Source organism: Harpia harpyja, chromosome 8, assembly GCF_026419915.1.
Source record: "Harpia harpyja isolate bHarHar1 chromosome 8, bHarHar1 primary haplotype, whole genome shotgun sequence".
In the NCBI taxonomy this organism is placed as follows: Eukaryota; Metazoa; Chordata; class Aves; order Accipitriformes; family Accipitridae; genus Harpia; species Harpia harpyja.
The window spans coordinates 8,487,366-8,508,177 of NC_068947.1; the positions used below are offsets into that span (position 1 = coordinate 8,487,366).

Genomic DNA, 20,812 nt, shown 5'->3' on the forward strand with positions numbered 1-20,812 from the left:
CCCAAACAATAAATTAGGAAAGAAAAAGCAACTAGAGTGGGTTAAAAGGGAGTTTTCCAGGGACCCTGCTGAATGGAGCTTTTGTGGCACTTGGATGCTGCGGTACGGAGCAGAGACCTCAGGCCATGTCGTGTGCTGCGCCCCGTCGGTCCTGTTTCTGCGGCACCATCAGCATTGTCATCCATCTCACAGCCGCACCAAAAGTAGGGGCAGTCAGAAACCAGACATCCCACCCTCTGGAAAACTCCAGGGCTTCAAAATTTGGTTTCATTGTGAATCATAAATAAAAGTGATGGCCACGGATTTTTTTCATGGAGGGAAATGTTCAAACATTAAGGACAAATTGTTTTCTTTGGACTTACTCAATTAGACTTCAGTTTGCATTGATGTAAAATAGCAGTGTAACATAAAAGCTGTAGCAAAAAGGTGAGAACAGAATATTTCAACATTTTTGGCAAATATTTTAATGAAAGCCATAAGCACCAGTAAAAAATTTCATTTTTGTCAAACCAGCATTTTCCACTGGAAAAAAAAAATCCCTCTAAAAAACCTCTGCCTTGTCTTTCCAATACAGTCACCTAGTAGTTAAAATTAGATATTAACCAGTCAAAAATATGTATTTGTCATGCTCTTCCTTCGATTTCCTTTCTGGAAGAAAGAAGGTCATCTAGTGATTTACAGAGGCCTGTGAAGACCAATAGGCTTTTTTTCCAATGGACACCAGCCTGCAGATTTTTCATCTCTGTGTCATATCGGGATTTAGGCTTCAGGGACAAAAGGAAAGTTGGTAGGAGAGTGAACAGGGAGGGACCATAAAACAGCCGTGCTGGATGGTCGCAGATGAGCAAAGGTTGACCTCACTATTTAAAACCAGGCCAAGCTGAACTTCACGTATTTGTATAACATCATCACTTGTCATTATCCCCGTATCAAGATGTTGTGGGACGTGGGGGCCATGCATCCATTGCATTCACACCTGAAAGAAGCAACACCACACACAGCAAGCAAGTAAAACACCGCAGCATTCAGGAAAGTAAATATTCCTCTGTCCCTCTACGGGTCGTGTGTCCTCTCCTCAGTGGTCTCTTTAGTAATAGGTTGGTATAGTAGAATAATGTATGTGGCTAAGCATTTATGGAACTGTAATAACTTGCTTAGGCCAGAAAATGAGCTTGTGCACTGTTTGATAATCCAGCAATTACTAATCATCATGTCGGTTTCCTTTGGGAAGAAACAATGATTACAGGAAAGTCCCACCACACTGCATTAACAAAGCATTCAAAATGTTTTTATGAAGTAGATAATATTTTACAAATAGTTTTGTAAATATATCCCTGGACAAGGAGATTCGAATCAAGACTTAATTTAGGGAACACCTCCTTTGATTAAAAAAATATGTTCCCAAGAACAGCTGGAGCCATTTGCCGAGATAAATCAGATGCTACTCTCAACTTTTATGGGTTGCTAAACCCATGAAATATATGGTATGTCTACGATTTGTTGGCTGCATTCTTATGCTGTGAACATAGATATTGTAGTTTGCTAACAAAGAAAAACAATGGACCCAGCAGGCTATGGCAAAGCCATATCTTCTTTTCTCATTCTTACTGATTAGACCTGAGAGAAAACTGCTCTGGTGAAACGTTTGGAGCCTTCTGATTTTTCCCATATTAGGCATGGGCTGAAAACAGCCTGGGTCTCCTATTGCCTCTTTTACCTCTAGAAAGGAAGGCAAAGGAAATATCACCAAGCTTTTTTAAGATAGAGCAAAAGATTCACTAGCTGTGACAAAGACGTGGAAAGAATAATGGATTTTGCAGGAACGCTGCCTCAAGAGATAGTCTTAGGGACCACTAAGTCCCTCATGTCTCTAGCATCTCCAGGTTTATGATAAATGCATCTTCATTTCTGGACATTTGCCAACATATCTAAAAGAAAAAAAGAATCACTCATCTTTTAAAGATGATCAACAGGTTGCAAAAGCAACAAAAGAGGAAATGTATTGTATTATCTTTCCTCCCTCCTTACCTCCCATGCAGGATAGAGCATCTCTGCCAAAAAATTTCCCACAAATGGTTGCATCTGAAGACTTCTGGCCAGGGAGCCATGGGGACATGATCCATATCATCCAATGGTGAACTTGGTACCGGAATGGGTACTCGAGATAGAGATGATAGAGATGATCAAGGATGAGGATGATGTAAGTAAAAATTGCAGGCATGAATGAATAAATACAGCAGGCAGGTCTCAAAATACATGTAAGGCATCACATGCCTATAATAAGGAGGCACCACAACAGGACAACAAAATGCTTTGATGCTTTGCAGTGTAAGTTTAGAGTTCACAGAAAGCTCCACTTCCAAGCATCACTAGAAAAGATGGGATGTAAATGATCTGCCCAGCTCACATCTAGTTTCAATCTCCTGAAGCTTGTGTTTCTTGGGTGTGGTGGCTGCCAAGGTAAGGGGTGGACTGTTGTACTTAAGGGACTTAACTGATTGCCCTTGAGATGCAAAGTGTTTTCTTATGGAGATCTTGCATTTTTTCCTTCTGTTGTTTTGCTTAGTCTGTTACTATTCGTGTCACAGTTGTTCTTCTGCTAATCTGTAAACTGTTTGAGATTCTCCCAGTTGAATTATCAGCCAAAATTCAAAGTGTTGCTTTTGTTGGCAGCTAGGAGGGAAATCACAACATTGGATTATACAAAAGTGTTTAGCCTTCTATTCTCACTCCCTCTTTTTTTCCCCCTTCTCTTTGGCCTGGATGGAAAGCAATGGCAAATAGGTTATTAACACTCACGGGGACAATATTTCCATTGTGAAGTCTCCAGGAGATATTCTATTCAATTTGTGGTTTCAATTCTGAACTTCTTCTCTTAGCAATTCCTCTAACTTAGCCTCAGGAGGAAGGGAATTATTCTGAAAAGTTTTTCAAAAGCCATTTTACCCAGCTGAACTATTATTCATGTTTAAGAAGAAAGCTATTTCTTCCTTCCACCCCATTTTGTTTCAGCAGTGACAACTATGTAGCCTTTTGCGATGTAGAAATGTGCAATTTCCTAGTGACTGATGTAATGGAAAGTACCACAGGTGAGCTCCAACACACTTGCAGTGAGAATGTGCCTTCACTTTTGTGCCAAACAGAAAATTCCCACATTAAACTAATGACATTTTGAAAACAAATAATATTGCTTAGACCAGTCAAGATGTACATTAGAGATGGTTTTGAAAGTAGTGTGGATGAAGTTAGAGAAAAATCACCCAATTACAGAAACGAGCTGTCCATTTGGTAGCTTGGCTTGAAGTCATTAGCATAAAGTTTCCAGAGAACCTTCTAGTGCTAATGGCACTGCATAGGGTGAATGTGGACCCGCCTGCTCTTGTGGAGGCCAAGAAACAGGGTGTACTACATACGGGAAACAACCTAAAGAAGATAAATCCATACCTCTATATTCCTACCGTTTCTTTCTCCCACCTACTTGACCCCACTTTTACAAACCAAAACACGTGTATATTCTTCTACCCTTTTTACATATTATGCATTGACTTATGCTGACAGCTAAGCAAAGGAAGCAGTTCAAAAGGTCAGAGAAGTGGTGTATTTTTTCCACCTACTGGAATAAGGAAATTTAGGAAACACTATAACAGTCCATACTAACAATAGCAAAGAGTACTAACAATAGACTGCATTCTCCAAAGAAAGATCAGGGCAAGGGTTTTGTTTTGAAGCATGCGTAGGAGGGAAGAAGAGCGCATTTTGTAAGCCAGATCATTTCTGTGTTGTGATCATTACAGAAAAGATATTTTTTCAAAACTCTCAGAAACCAAGAAAGGGGAGAGCTCCATAACCTTCCCACAGTTCCTCCTTCTAGACTGGAAAGAAAGCAACATTTGACACGTTTCTGAGGATGAGCTGTGAGCAGTTGTTCTTACGCGGGTACAGCGACAGCACCAAAAAGCCCAAAACAGATGGCAGGCGTGTGGGCGGGGAGTGGATTACTGAGATTCCAGGAGGAACAAAGGGAGAATCGCTGGTTATCGGGAGAACTGCAAATGCGCACGGGCACGGCTTCGCACGTGTTTAGCCACCCTTTGCTGCACAAGCATATGGGACATGAACACTCTGGAGGGGTATCAGCTGGTGGGCGGAATGTGGTGGGACAATAATACTCTGAGATGATTAATAGGAGCGTGGTGGGAGTTGCTGTTTATACCTAGTTATTCTTCTCCTCTGTGTTATGAATCATCTGATGCACCAGAAACTGAGAACAGATTGCAGTGGAGTGTGAAGTGCTTATGACTGGGTACTGCTAAGGTAGCATAGCCCATGCTGGCACTGTGGCGAGCCCTGCAGACCTGCTCTCCTCTTCTTTCAGTTAGAAGAGCAGGCAAAGGGTGTCACTGCTCCTCTCTGGCCAGCTCATGCGGGAATTTGGGGTGCGGGGGGCAGGAGGCTGGTGCATATCCAAGTCTTGACTCAACCCCAGGTCTGGAAGTGGGAAGAAGGCACGCACAGATCCAGAAGCTGGGAAATACGCCCAGGTCCTACAGTAAAGACACGGATCTGAAACTGAAATTAGTAGATGGATAGATGAACCAGTGAAGACTTGCCCAGCATTCCTGGTGGTCTACTTTTCCACCAGTATCTTCATCAGAAACCTGTAGCACAAAGCAGCTTGAGATGCTCCACAGAGCCCACTGGAAAAATATGCATTTGGGGCAAAAGAGTGGGCTTCATCCAGACTAGCAAGAGGGAGAGGAAATCACGTTACTGTCTGGTTTTACATTCCCGTGGGCAAGATGTTTGTGCGGGAGCATAAAAACATAGACATCACAAAGAGATGAGGAGCTGTGTTAGAGGTAATGTTCTGGTGGAACACCTAGTAAGGAGAAAGAACTGAGAACCTAATCCTATTTTATTTCCTCTTTGCTCTGTCCTCAATGTCTAAAAGATCCCATGTGGAGTCCTAGGCAGAGTCAATGTCATCCTCTGTCACCAGAGACAGCAGGAGGAACTCACACACAAAACCCAAAGACTGGGATCACAACTCTGCATGCAATATTCATTATCGTGTGCACGCACCCATGCTCAGAGACCTGCGCCTGAAAATAACACTCAAAATGAAGTCATTGCGAAAAAAGTTAATCCGAGCACGTGCCAGCTCGCAGTGATGTGAGGCTGGTCACGGCAGGATCTGCGCTGCAAGGCACTGGCTTTTTGAGGCGGTGGGCTCAGGATGGGCTACCCCCCTTACACTGGAGCCCAGAGTCACTTTCTGTAACACGAAATGTCCTTTTTTTACTTGCAGCACTTTTGCTAGAGGAACTCCCACTTAATACTGTAAATTCCTAACACCAGGAATGTGTCTGTCAACAGGTATTTGAGGAAGGCATGTCTGAGTCCCCACAGGCACACTGTTTCTGATGACGCTATTTCAGAAGGCCCAGGGATATGGACAATATACAGAATATTACTCCAAGAATGTCCACAGCACCAGGGCCAAGTCATCTCCTGAAACTGCTTAGAACATAAGGCAATCACTCATTTTCTCTTAGTGCCCATACTTAGTTTATGTAACTTGTCCTGGTCACTATTGGTTTTGTCTTCCCATCCTATCCCCGTAGCAGATGGTTCATCTTGTGTTAATTTGATTCATAAGATTTCTGGGATGGAGAATGTATCTTGCTGTGCTTGCAGTAGGTACATCTGGCATTTCCTAACTAACTTTCAAGTGCTTGACTATGCAACCTGAATAAATACAGCTTTTGCATAGTGATATTTGTAACATATTTGTATTGCTATATTTATATTAATAATGTATCATTAAACATTGGAAGAAAGTAATTTGAAATGCAAAATGAAGAGAGGTGGATATGAAAAAAATTATAATGCTGTAAAATCTAGAAAATTGCAATCTATTCACAAGACGACTGAATTAGGTGTTGCAGGGGTAACTACATACAGCAATTTTAGTTTTCAAGTGTCTGACTTTGCAACTTGAATCTTGTTAACATAAAGTTTTTGCATGTTTTGTTTTTTTTTAATGTAATTCCCCAGGTTTTTTTTCCATATAGTGGAAAATGATAAAGAACAAATTCTATGTAACTATAGCAACCCGCTGCCATTGTGAGAAGGACTTGAACCCCGGGCACAGATGTAGGGAATGGGACTCGGCTCCAGACCCAGACACCTAAGTTTAGGTGTTCCTAGAATAGCTGTCTACACATGAGCCCCTTGCCTATCCTGCCTCTGTAGTCAACGGGGTCTGCAGGGCTTCCCTAAAACGGGCACGCCTGGTGCATTCACAGCTCTCCAGGTTCTACTGAATGGTACTAACTGGCTCTCCAGTGACAGTAATAGGAGCTGAGACACCTACTCCACCTGCAGATACGCGTACTGCAGACAACTATATTTAAGTGTCTGAAAGTGGAGATGAATAGGAGAGTTTGAATCTGTTCTCTCATTGTAGACATCTTGTGCTGTATTAAATACTCTAGGGAACCTCATTTACTCTCCAGCCTCCACTCCAGAAGATTGTGGGTCTCCTGCTTTTCCTTCAGCCCCACAGAAGTTTGCAGGAGAGAGGAGGACATCTGAAACACCACAAGACAGTTCTGTTTGGACAACCGAACTGAGCCCCGAGTGTCCCCTCCAGGCTGGGAAACGGACATATCCAGGACTGCCGTGCCCAGCCTGCTCCTTACTTACTTTCTGGAGACAGGGGGTCTCCCTGGCATGTGTGGGGAGAGGGGAGCTGAAGGGAGGAGTGGGAACACTGGTGTTTAATGTGGTGGTCCAGAAGAGAAGGTGCTCTGCTGCGCTGTGTACTGGGCTCAGAAAGATGTCTGGTTGTACAGGACGAGGGAAAGCCCCTGGCCTGTTTCTCTTCTCATCACTGATGGCACTGGGGCACCCCGAGAGGAGAGAGATGAGCAGTTTTGCTACAGCCACAGCCCATCCTCAGAAAGCTGATCCTGGCAAGGAAGCAACTTTTTCCCAAAGATGAAAAGTAAGGGTGATTTTTCTGGGACAATATACTTTTTCACAATTAATCAGCCAAAACCTAACAAGAATTCCACTTTTCCAGCCAAAGGGTTTTGCTGCTGCTGAAAGTCCAGCCCCCCCGCAACAGACTGAATATATGAAAGTTTCTCATGAAACTTCACAATGGTCTTTTGTAATGGAAAGTATTAAGCAATGTAAAATGACAGGGCCCTTATCCGCTCCTCTTGAAGTAATCAGTAAGTGGTATAGGCTTTTAAGAGAGGATAATGAAGACAGAGCTGCTTATCACAGACACGATGCCATTTAAATGGGTGCCTGACAGGCAAATCATCTTGGAACTTGTGAGTACTGCTGTGCCAAGCCCCTGCGTTGGCTTCTGTGATGCTCACCGCCTCTGGAATGCAAAATCAGCTGCTCTGATGGAATCCGCAACTCTCTGAGCTATTTTCAGAAGACATTAATGAGATTTTGCTTTGGGATTATCAGTACAAAATGGAAAGCCCAAGGAGGGTGGAAGGGACAATTGCTCTCTAGAAAAAATATAACCACATCTACGTAAAACAGAAGTTCAGGTTTACCAAGAACTAAAAAATCAGTTAAAAATTAATTTAAATGGGGCATCACCTGACTTGATACAAATCTGGTCCCGTGCTGAATTAGAAGTGTACCGGTTTTGTGTGTGGACAGTCCTTCTCAGTCATGCTACAGGCAGGCTGTCTATAACACCGCACAGTTTGATGTTCTGTCACGTGTCTTCCTGGCTGATGAAGACCTTGTGCCCTCTTCCCAAAATGTGCACAGCTGACAGGTGGTCATTTCCATGACTGTGTCATCCAGAAACATATCTTGATACACAGTCATGCTTGTATCCTGTTTTACTGTAGATGACACGCTCCCCTAGTTATGTTCAGTCCGGAGATGTGACTTCAGTGAGATGTCATCCCCTCTCTATTAATGGCATGCTTGGCCACATGTCACCACAGAGGCTGGAAGCCTCTGCGACTTGTTCAGAAGGGGGATGTTAGTACACGGGTTTCGATTTTTCCTGGGGTGCTAGGACTTAATCCTAGCTTCCTGCAATCAGAGGGTTTGTGTTTTCCTATGCTGCTTCCAAACCGCTGTGTTTAAAAGCTACTAATGATAGGTTTTTGTACCCTTGTTGCTGGACGTTTGCATCGGCTGGCTGTGTGGGAGCTGGAACAGAGTCACGGTTCTGCCGCAGCGGTGGCCGAGTCAGAGGCCAGGTCCTCCAAGCTCCCTCAGCACACCAGGTACAAATAGCTTTATTTTTCTTCATGTGTAGCCTCTACACACTCAGGGCTGGAAAACAGTTCACAGGTGTCTGGGAGGTGGGCTGAACAGTGAGCCCCGGCTGGAATGACCCATGAATCTGTCCCTGCATGATGCAGAACTCAAGCTGGGGCTGAGGGCAAACAGTGAATGAGCCCACTCAGGCACCGGGATGAGGATCGATATCTGTGCTTGCATTAACTGCTTCTGTAAGTTCTTTCTCCAGGCTCAGCCAATGTCCAAATGGCCTAGTTCAGATTTTTATATAGTTGCATCTGAGATCACATCAGCTTTCCTAATGGACATTTTTCTGGTTTAGATCCTGAAGCAGTAGCTGTTACACATTTCTGCCTGCGTTGTAATTAATTCAACTCTGACTCCTCAGGAAGCCTCTGGGAAAGTCCCTGTTGGTCTCTCCATTTCTACTCAGCTGCCAAGTTTCAAACTTTGGAAGATGAGGCCACATTATAATGGAGCAACTTGTTATATTGCCTATTAGTGAAAGGCCACTGTGATCCCCAAAGAAAATTATTGGAGTGCTATAAGAAAATCAATAATCTTAGTCATAAAATATGAGCGGGTTAAAAATCCACAGTTCTTTGTTTAAATATTGTGTTTTGGGCAGAGCACAAAGCTGCTAGTGTGCTATTAAAATACAGTTAGGCAGAATATTATATACTAATAGAAAACCATAACAGCGATACCAGAAGAGCTGTGGTATGGAACCAAATCAAACCATGTATTTTGTAACAGCTCAAATGCGCCCTGACTCTAACTGATTACTAAATTACTGCTGTAGCTGCTGCATGGACATGCTGGGAATATACGAAGAGTCGTTCTGACTGTTACTCAACCCCTTTCCTCTGTTGAATGACGATTTCGCATTTTTTAGTCTCTGGTATTCCTTCCTCTCTGTTCAAATGTGCTTAATTATTCAGACACATTTAATTACTTGTGTTACTGTAGCACAATTCATACCCCAAGGCTCAACAAGGTAACTGTCATACCAAGAAAAAAACAAGATGTCACTGAAGACACCCTCTTCTGAACAGGTTATCTCTTCCTTTTCTAGTGGAAAACCCTTTCGCTTGGTTTTATCCTCCCAGCAAGATGCAAGCATTGTTTTTTCAAAGTATTGTTTCTTTTCTGTAGCTACTGGGTACAGCATACAGCTGTTTCTGTATCCTATTTGGTTCCTGTCCTTTACATGTATTTCTCCTTACAAGCACAGAACTACGTTATCCGCCATCAGTTCTCCATGTTTTTACTTCTAAACTGTCACTATTCATCCAATATGAGGGTCTCACGCCTCCCATCCCATGGTAATATATGTGGATATGCAGTATTATGCAGCAGGGTTTCCTCCCATTCACAGCTCCCTCACTGAATTTCTAAACACCATCTTTCCTTGCATGTAGGGTTGCCCCTTTCTGCAGCTGACTCCTCTTTCACTTGCTGCTCCCTTGTAGGAGCCTTGCTTGCTGACCTCTGTTCTTCACCCTTAGTATGCAATGATCCTTCTTCAGACACATTCAACCTCAGCACAACCACTTAAGTTTTATGAAACACATGACTATACGCCTATACGCGCACACGCAAACCCACGTTCGACTCCACCATCAGTACAGTCAGTGCTGTCCTCACTGCTGAGTCCAATCCGCTCCAGCGCGAGTTTGCACATGCACGCCCTTACCCTGTTGTTATTACACGAGAAATTACCTCCCAGTCGGTCAAGTCCCTACTGAGTCTTAATCTCCTTGAGCACAGGAGAGAGCTCACGCCTCTCCCCAGAGGTTCCATTTCAATCTCCCTTTGTATCCAGGAGGGCCTCAGTGAATCCTCTAACCTTGCCCAGAAAAAGCCTCATATGGAGTATTTCAAACCAGCATCACCCATCTGTTACAGGCTTTTCCTCACCCCAGCCTCTCCATTCTCAGCCTGCTCAGAGCCACCCCTCAGTGCAGAGAAGAAACCCCTTTCCAGGTATTTTGGCTTTTCTGGGTCAAAAAATATTGTACAGCTCCCAATTTTTTTTCCAGAAAAATAACTGACTTGTGGCTTTGTGCATGAATCAAGACAAGGTCGGAGCGATGGCCATTTATCTTGGTCTGCCTCTCTGACCTCCTCTTCAGGGACTGGGTCAGAAGAACCGCTTGATAGCTCTGTATTGCTTCATAACTTAGTACATTTGTGTTTTCTTCCTACTGCTCCTCTGGAAAAAGATGCTGCCTGAGGCAATGAAGGCATTACAGAGTCCTGAATCATACCTCACATGAGGCAGGGTGATCCTAAGGGCAACAGTTAGGTTAGGAGACAGTCTGAAAAGTCTCTTGGTCCTCTCCCCACTCCAGTATAAACATACTGGTCTCCTTTTCCCTAGGTTCATTTGCAGCAGCTGCACTATTTGTGTAGCAGAGGATGGTCACTGAGTCTTCTGGATTTTATCTGGTACTCCCTGAACAGAGTTACTGGCAGTGCACAGATTTGAGAATTTGAGAAATTATGGGCATTTCTTGAGTTAGTCTCTGTAGACTCACCAAAACTGTCTGTAGAGGAGAAATATCCAGTAGAGAAACTTATTATAACCTTTTGTTGTCTGAACATTGATCTTATCTGGTCATAAAGATGAGCGGCTGAGCGTGCAACTCTCCTCCATTTCCTTAGATCCTCACTATGGCTTTTGGAGTATGATTTTTTTTTTTTTAGCTGGCTACAAATATTAGGATGCTGTTCTCCTTGACTGCTGTAGACACGGGGAAGGAGGTCCTTCTGAATTCTCCACAGAGCAAGAGTCGCCCTTCTCTAGAACGTGAAAACAACCCAGCATACATCAGACAGAAGAAGCATAATAATGACAATAATCTACTCAATGAGCAAATACAGTTTCCTTAGTGATGGTCCCCACGGTCCCCAGAGTCCCCACAGCACAGGCACTGCTTTTTCTCAATGTTTCTGAGGGGGTAGGTCAGCACAAAATGGGTGAAGTGCATCTCTCTGCCTGTTTCCACCAGCTCACACGCACATGTATGCACACACAATCCATGAGTTGGTGAAGACAGCCAGAGACCAAGCAACATCCATTCAACCAAACCATGACTGACTCACAACTGATGACATAGAAACTTTATCTGAGCCATGCACATAGAGTTCAGCCAAATCCTCAATGATTTGCAGTCATAAATTGTTAAAAAACCCCAGAATTTATTTTCCTTAGTCTAAAACTTGAAAAGATATGAACAAATTAGCATGAGATCAGAAGACAGAAATGAAATAAGTTTTGAAAATAAGATCTGGGACAGGTTAATCTTAAGACAAAACTGTTTCCAGATAGGGAGAACCTCCAAGTAGGTTTAATGTAGCAACTGGTGGGAAAACCACACCATGCAATGCTAAGAAAGGAAGGGAGGTGACAGGGAGGAAAGAAGGTGCACTAATGGGTATAGAAGATGGTGCAAATATTTCTTTGGTTTCTAGGCATCTAGAGAGTCTCATATTTCTGTAGCAGCCAGCTTCAGGGCATATATACCTTTTGCATTAACAGTCTCTTCTGCAGACTGAAAGAAATAGGTATGTTTTCTGTACAGACTGAGAAACAAGAGCTAAAAATAGCCTATAGAGTCAAATAATTCTGAATAGTCAATAATTAAATTACACTTAGTACTTGCACAATACATTAATTTCCAGAGCAGTCCATGAACAGTAATTAATTGTCATTGTAACAGCCAAAAGAGTGTATAAATATTATCCCTGGTTTATAAATATGAGAAAAAGGGGAGGGACAAGAAATGAAATGCCCAAGGCTACTAAGGAGTCATTAGGAGAGGCAAGATGAGAAAGTGAGTATCTGTGGACCTCATCCTCCACTGGTCAGCAAAATGGGTTGTTCTTCACACCACTGGAAGGTGAGCACAGACTACCACTGGTGAAGAATGGGGGAGCATTACACATACTGCTGGCTGCTTTAAATGGCTGCAGGAGTGGTAGGCAGCGACGCATCGGGTTCTTTGTCTCCCGGACCCAGGTTCAGATAATAACGTCCCCATACATCACCCTTCTGCAAAGGAAGTATGGTTCAGTTACCAGAAACTCAGGGCAGAACTGGAATCAATTAATTCTACATTAAAATTGGAAAAAAATCTATGTTAAACATTAATGCTGGGAAATAATTTAACTATTACACAACAGCAGAACACGGTATGAAAGGACTTTATACACATGGGCAAGTTTGTGCACATAAAGTAAAATCCATGCCCCGCTGAAGTCATCAGGATCAAGATTTTACCTGCTTGGCTTTAAAGAATTTAGTAATTTGTCCACAGGTTCTTGGTCTGAAGACTGTCGAGGACACCATATTGTTCACCACTCTCATTATTAAACAGCAGGGACAAGGAAAGGGATGGAGGACTTCCATTTCCTCGGATAGGTTAGTAATAATAAAATATTTCCATCACCCTGCAGAGAGGTGACATGAGTGCTTCGCTAGCCATCCCTGCTAATCCACACATTTCTCCTTCAACACCGCTCTCAGAACTTCTATGGCAATATTTACTCTGCCAGAATAGCTTCTCTATAAGTAAAAAATGGTTATACAAGCAGACAGCACAGCAGCTAGATGTAACTGTGAGCTCCTCTTCTTCATGGGCAGTCCCAATATTTTGTTTTCAGAGGCTGGCTGCCGGGCATCTCTGGCAGATTTCTGCTCTCGCGTGAATATGCTGGTGGCTCCAACTACCAAAGCTGAGAGATGTGCAGACAGAGCCCGGCCATAATTGGGCTTTCTAATTTTACAGCCGCACTACATTACCACTAGTCGAATTCTGCAGGGCACTGAAATTGATCTCAGCAGTAAAACTGCACCCACGGATGCTGCCTGTATGACCCTGTTTAAATTGGAGCACTGCGGAAAAGACAAACTGTTGTGATTGCTTTTATTCCAGTCTCTACAACAGATATTTTCCAGCCTGGTGTGTTGATAGGAGGGAGAAGAAGAATAATCCTTGACTGTCTTAGCTGTGTCAGCAGAAGCCTCTGGTACAGATCCAGCTATGCTGGCAAGAGTTCACGTTTGCTGGGATAGTTTGGCTTGCTCATAAAATACAGCTTTGCTTTCTTTAGGAGCACGAAGAGCAGAAACGGTGATACAGCTGCACGCCCAAGCGCAAACCGTTTTGTTCAAATCGGTGTACCTGCGTTACTATGTAAGTAAAGTCCTTCTGGGGCCAGCACAGCTTATGACTGCCACACATGAGCCTTGAGAGACGTGAGCTACTGCTTTAATATGTGACCAGCTCCAGCTGTCACTCACTCCCAGTTGCAAAGGTTATCACCCCCTTAGCACAGTGAGGAGAAAGAAATGTCACCTGTCCCCTGGTTGCTCCAAATTATGGTCCACAGCATTAGTTGAGGGCCTTAACGTGCAGGATTGTGAATGGGAGCAGATGCAGTTGGGTGCACAGCCCCTTCTGCTGCCTCTTACAAGGTCATAACTTTGAACAGAGGGACAGAGCGGGCAGCTGGAGGCAATAACATCTTAAACTGCTACAGCAAGGGTTACCATCTGGCAAAGCCCTTTGTAATGAAACGTTATAAACTGAATTGAGAAATCTAAATGCTAATAAGATATCAGCTGCTAAAGCCCCAAGAAATAGGGGGAATATGTGGGAAATTTCCTTTGTGTGCCAGCACTGCCCCCGGATTTCTGTGTCTGAAACCAGGATCCAACCCTGGTGCTTTCCCTTTTGACTCAGTCTCTAGCAAGAGAGGGGTGATGTTTTTTCAAGCTTTCATGTGCTTGCTGGTAAGGAAATCTGCAGACTGGGATGTTTCTGGTGCCCACGTGTGTGGGCAGGGTACAGTACGTCCCTGGGACCTGTTCTGGTAGACACCTAACCACACAAAGAACCTCCCTGCTTACCCTGACCACTCTCTGGCTGGAAGGTGAGACAAGCAGAAGAGGCAAGAGGAAAACGGCTCCAGTTAGCCTTCAAGAAGGGGCAGTGGGTGTCTTGTCCCAAAACACCCTGGATCCCACTTGGTGGCCACTTGTGTTATTAATGACATATTGCAAGAAGCAGAGCCTCCTCTCACTTCCCAGATGAAACTCAGATTCCCTCTTACTAGCTTTCCTGCTGAGCCCCATGAAGTTTGGGAGCTAAGCCCCATTAACGATTGCAGAGGGGTCCCCTCTCAACAGGAGAGACAGAGGGTTCCCCACACTCCCTCCCTGGCTCCCCTCCATACTCTCATTTCAGACACAACCAGATCTTCTTAGGCTGAGGAAAGCACGGAGCCAAGGCTGCTCACACTCAAGGCACGTTTTCCACCCCCTAGTCTTATTACGTGGTGAGATGGCAGGGAGAGGCAGATGAAGAAAAAGACCTGTTACTGCCACTGCCTTTTCTTTAAAAAGCTGCTGATCCTCCTCAGAAAAACAGTACCTCTGCTGGAATGAGTCATCCAGCATTTCCTACTCATTTCTTAAATTATCAATGGAGAGAGAGATGCTTAATCAAAGATGCTGAATTCGTATCTGGAAGTTTCTAGGGACACCTCTTTCCCTCTCCTAATGGTAAAGAGAATTTGCTTTAGGAAGGCTGGAATAAACATTTCTACCACTGTTTCACCACTGTTTTCCTGCTCAGTCTTCTCTCTTGCTCCCACTTGGCGAGCTGCTTGTCTTCCAAGGGTAAGTTTGCCCTCCAGGTCAGAGCTGCTGCTAGTGACTGCTTTATTTCTTATTAGTGTTTGAGGAGTTCCCTCCCTGCCTCCCAGGTCTGCCTGCAATGGCCGTAATGACTTATCTGTAAAATATCTGCACCTCCAGTCTAATGACATAAACTAGATTTCAAGGCTATTGAACTAACAGGGTATCTTAGCAACAAATATTTATTTTAATAACAGTATTCCCAGCCATGTTAAACAAGCACCTATTGCAATAGTCAGAATGCCTAGAGCACTTTATTTTGTCCCACAACCCATTTTCTGTTGGCTCATCCACACTTAGAAGAGTTACTAAAGTCAATGCCATTGTCCCAGTGAGGTCGTCTTCAGTGTCCTCCCAATTTTTTAGAACAATATCAGAAAAGAAGCAGACCACTGCGCTCCTGCTAGCCACCCACACAGAGCTGCCGTGGGGGCTTTCCTCTCACCACCTGCTAGAAATTTCTGGTTGTTGCTTGTGGTGATCTGCTCGGAGGAGTGATGCTGAACTGCTTTCTTGCATTGTCTGTTTACTGCATATCCAAAGACTGCAACACTCCAGCTACTTCCCCAGCAACGACAGCCAGGCTGATGCCTGCTCCCTTCAGAGTCAGTCCTCTCCCTGAAGCTGTTAGGAGGCAACAAGTGACATCTCAGCTAATGTCCCTGCTACCTCAAGCTGCTCACCCAACTCACCACAAGGTTCACCATCCATTTCCTCTGGCCCTTATTAGAATTCTGGGAAGGATTTTTCTTTAAAAGACATTTTCCTCTTGAAAATTAGATATAGTGGAAACATTCACACATCAGGAAAAATTGCTAACATAACTACCTAGCTTCGCTGTTTTATTGTCATTGTACATTTTGCAATTACCTTTTTCTCTGCCCTACTAGCTAAACTGTGAGACTGCCTGTGACATCAAACTATAATTTATATGGTCACTGTTATAAACTTCTGAAAGCAAGTAATAGTTTGTCTTACGGAATAAAATAACACGGCGTGAAATTATAATAGGTTATCTTCATATTCCTTGGGCAGCACATTGCTGCTCTCTGATGGGTTGAAAGCTCTTTCTTTTGATAAAGCCCACTAGTATCTGCCTTTGAACTCTCCTATTGAGATATTTTAGTGAGAGAAACATCCAGAGACTTTTTTTCCCAGCATATCTCTACACAGGATAAATCCAGCCCTTCTTATCCTCAGCATTCATTGGGGTTCAGCTTTGTTTCAGGGAGGGAATACTACAATCATCAGAAAGCACAGCCTCTCCTAGCACGTATTTTCCTAGGGATTGTCAAGCAGTACGTTCTCCATCCCTCCCTATTTTTCCCAGTATTGCCTCCCATTAATGTGTGTGTCACTGGCAGCGAAGCGAGTGGTGCCTGAGGAGTTCTGCTCCAGGGACTCAGCATGGTCCAGCCCTGGCCAGCGGGCACTCGCCTGGCTCGCAGGCACAACCGCTGGCTCCTCACTGAATTGCTCTTCTGCCAGGTTGACTTCAGTCTAATTATTTTCTCTCTTCATCCCGCCACCCTCCTCCCCCGGTTACACATAAGTGTTTGTGTACAGCTCAGGGACAAACACCTTTCACAGTTTCGCAAAAATAAATCTCAGCCTGCCACTGAGCTAGTCAGAAAGTCCTGATGAGGTCAAAAGCTGTTTAAAAGCTGCCATCATGCAGTATTTAGCCATCCCACCTGTGTTAAGCGCGTAGATCTGCTATCCTACAAACTGCGTGCGTGGGCAGGGGAATTGGTAATGACACCCATCACCCTGAAATAGCCACAAGACTTTAAGAAATGTTATGGCAAGACTTACTGTTTACACCTGAATAGCTGCACACAACTTATGTTGAAAGAAGAACATCACTCACCTCTGTCATTCTTGCTTGGTAAGGCTCTGAGTACAAACCAAACACGTGGTGTGACCTATTGCTCCTCCCCAGCCAAGGGAAAGGAGTGTTTTGGGTAGGATGTCAGATACTTTTGGTCTGAAAGCAAACAACTCTTCCTCTGATTCACTCAGCACAACTTCATTAGTGACAAGGACTGAAAGTGAAAGTGACAGCCTCATCATTTGATTTGATTGCTTATTGTGTTAATTTGGTACGGAAGCACTTTGAAGCTATTAATCTATTGATTCATTCTCACTTGAGAACATAATTTGATTACTGTATTTTTTGCATTTTTTATTAGTTTTGCAAATAAACTAAGTAGCATGCCTGCTTCAATTTATGTTTGCTCTATTATCCATTTTGATAAATTCTATAAAAAAGGTCACTGAGCTGGTTAGGTTAGACAACACCAAAGGTCGCCTGCCTAATGTGGCAAAGGCAAGCCTAGCCACGTGGGTCTTCTTCCACTCCGTCCATATACAGCACATACAGCTGTACTCCGTGTCCAGCAGCTCTACTCACTCCCCCAGTGTACCCTATTCATAAAGCACAACTGGCTACTCCAAATGCATCGCAGTCCTTTTTTCTGATTTATGAGCCACATTTTTTGCAGCTGCATTAACCGACCTTTGCCAGTGTCTCTCTAAGCCTGTAACAGCCCCAAAATAAGCTATGGTTTTTGTAGGCGGAGCTCTTCTTTCCATTCACCCAGAGTAACTGCGCATACATACGCACACGCACGTACAGCCATATAAACTAGGGCAACCTGAATTCATAAAAGCAGGCAAGCTGTTGGTGTTTTTGTCTGGTTTTAGCACTGCCGCACAGCTGAAGCAGGAAAAATTGACGCAGGCTGGCCATTTAACTTCCTGCTCTCCAAACACAAAGCAGTTTTCACCATTGCTGAGGTGTTCATTTCCAATCTCTGATTCTAAAAGAATCTGACACCAGTTGTAAGGCAACACCTCTTGGTATAAATTTGCTTTTTATGAGTCTCAAAAGAGGAGACGCCATGTAAGCTATAGTGTTGAGTGCTGCTTCATAAACTGGCCTAAATTTAAGTTTCTTTATTTGCAGCTAGGGCAGCAATGCATTTCAAAGCACTGGCTGGATTGTACCTAGGAAGTGAAAGATGAAAAAATGTGACCTCTTTGTCTAATGAAAGTATAGCCACGTCTTCTTCCTCCCTCCTGTAAAGGCCAACCTTCACCCTCCAGGCTTTGCAATATCATCACTTCCAGTTTCGCCCAGGAGAATGAAACATACTACTCTCTGGAGACTATCAGATTTTTTTGATCACAGACCCTGACAGGGAGTGATCAGTTAGGCAAGCAGTTAAGTATAAAGCTGGAAATTAGCTGAGAAAATGATGGAGAAAGGTCCCCTCAAATATTTGTGCCTGAGCAGACAGATGATCCTGCTCAGCCAGGCTTGCATCCCTTTCCTTTGTTTTTCAGCAAACATTTGAATTGGCACTGTTTGTTTGCAGGGATATTTGGAGAGGGACCGTAGTTCATCAGTGCTTGTACACAGACAAAGGCACGCTGCAGGAATTGGTACCGGCCAGGTTTAACCCTCACCGTGCGGGCAGGGGGTGTTTTGGGAGAACGTGAGGAAGCACAGGGACACCAGGGAACAAAGCAGCCAACACTTCTAGCCCAGACCCGCACGCCTGACGGCTGGCGGTGATGAGGAAGAGGAGGAATCCTTGAGATGTGATGAAGTCCTTGACCAGAGACAAGGTGTTTGTGGTCCCTCCCAGGAGAACAGAATGAAGTGTCTGAGCAGGAGCTGGGCAGAATGGTGCAGCTAAAGACAAGCTCCTTATGTCCACAGCCCCGCTCTAGCTCTGACCTTAAAGATAACTGAAGAGGTCTTGTTTGGGTGGAAGAGGGAGACACTGGTGACTATTGAGTATGTGGTTCAAAATCTGACTGTTCACTGAATGCAATGGACAGCTGCCAGCTTTGCTGTCCAGAGATAAGTGAGGAAAGAGAATCGGGCATCTTGGCGAGATTTCTGTTGGAGCTGAATTCAAACTGCAAACTAATACATCATTCACAAACTCTTCAATCCTTATTACCCTCTTTGCTATGTTGAATCAAGGTCCTCTGTCTTCTTGGAGCTCAGGTCTTCTTTTAACTGAGACATTTTCTCTAAAAAGCAACTCTCCAATTTAGGGGCAGGCAATAAATTAATAAAAAGATTGGTATAAATCATCACTCATGATTTGGAACAGCTCTGCAATCATTTAGGCCTGTAAAGCTTAGCTAATGTTTCTAATGTAATGTTCTCCCATGAGATTTAATTTACCTTGTACAAGCCATTTAGTAATCTAAGCGCAGATGTAGAACCAACTAATATCTATTAAACCAGTATGTCCAGATCCAATGGGGTGGATTTGTCCATCGCTAGATATTATGGCAACACTATACAGATGATTTTGGATAGATAGCCTCAGCTCTAAACTCCATTTAATTACATATTGTCTTACTGTATTTGTTTTCCATTGAGCCATGTGCATCATGAGCTCTCGCATGAGTTTTCTGGTTACAAACAACTAATTTACATTCAGTGGTTTTCTTAGTCATCTGCCTGTTATGTCATTATCTAGACATAGTGCCACACCAAGGACTGGCCCTTTTTCCATGGGTTTGGGCTGGCTAGTCATCACTCTGAGAGCTTGTGACTGATGTATAAGAAAGGATACCGCTGAGGTCACAAAAATCATAGTAGGATGTAGCCACAATTACCATATATTCAGTTATTTTAACTAAATTGCCCATGACATTCCCACCATACCTCCGCGCGTGTCCTTTGTGTGTGTTAGAAATGATAGTACACCTTGTATACGTTAACAGCAATTAGCAGTATCATGGTTGGCAGTTATTTTAGGCAGTATTATCTCTTAGGTAAGCTCTTAGTTTTCTTCTCAGCAGTTGTCATGGTGGACCTGAATTCCTGTGATATCTCTCTTGGTCACGTGGTCCTTGACTATAAAACTGGTTAAAACTGGTTTCAGCCCAAAGTAACTTGCCATAAAAAAGCTCTTTCAGTCAAAAGCAATGGGAAAGCACCCACTGGTTAAAGAGAAGAATGTAAATGGAATTGAAAAGCAAAAGCTAAGAGGAGAGGGTATTCAGCTGAAACCTGACACCTTCTGTACCTGATTTGTGCTTTTCTTCGCCACCTTTCTCCACACAGGAAAAATTGATACACTTCTTGCTGTATCACCCGCCTGGTACCCAGGGAGATTAAATTCTTCAGTAAAAAAATGAAATGCAAGGCTGTATACTTTCAGAACTAAGTCTCATTATTTAAATTCCAACTCCTCTCATCTTCAGGAAAAATAGCATGCAGTATTTCATCTACAGACTTCTTATTCCCGTGTTTTGAATTAATATTAACCATGAACAACTTTACTTCTGGAAGAAAAGAGTGAACACCAGTGTTGCAGAACCAGCTCCTGGATGTGTACAGGTTCCAGAAGAGACCATTAGCATTTCCCTTCTTTGTTTCACTGTGCCTAACTAGAGGAAACTCCCAAATACTCCGATAAGCCTGGCAGTCTATGGCCCTAAACTTGCTTTGTCATCTAATTTCCAGGTTTAATTTCTCTCTGCCCTCCCTCTGCTGCACTTTAGAACAAAACAGGGCTAAATAACTTCTTTTTAATAAGTGTTGATTACAAAAGCCCTGGTCCCATCCTGCTTAGATTGTGTGAATAGCCTACTGCTAGACTGTTCTGAACTTGACCCTCATTCTGCATCCAAATTCAATGATACCACCATTCATCAGCTTGTTTTTGGCAGTTATACATGCCCTCTGAAACACTATTTTTGGCAGGCTCTCAAAGCACGAAGTGACTTTCAGCATACAAATCTCACTGACTTGCTGCATAGCCTCCTTCACGATCCTTGATC

General features: G+C 43.6%; 1 protein-coding gene across 7 annotated transcripts in view; it reads right to left on the reverse strand.

Moving 5' to 3' along the window:
• Positions 1–428: 428 nt before the first annotated feature.
• Positions 429–20,812, reverse strand: part of LOC128144930 (uncharacterized) — a 34,807-nt gene continuing 14,423 nt past the window's right edge. For 2 of the 7 annotated variants that reach the window (XR_008236266.1, XM_052794378.1), the window contains 2 exons: positions 2,029–2,158; positions 429–1,928 (listed from right to left, as the gene is read on the reverse strand). Coding sequence is in view for 5 of the 7 variants with exons in the window: in XM_052794378.1 (XP_052650338.1) it covers positions 1,903–1,928; positions 2,029–2,158 (156 nt within the window). In the remaining 2 variants the exon portion in view is untranslated. The other 5 variants (XM_052794380.1, XM_052794379.1, XR_008236265.1 and 2 more) reach the window with 4 other exon arrangements.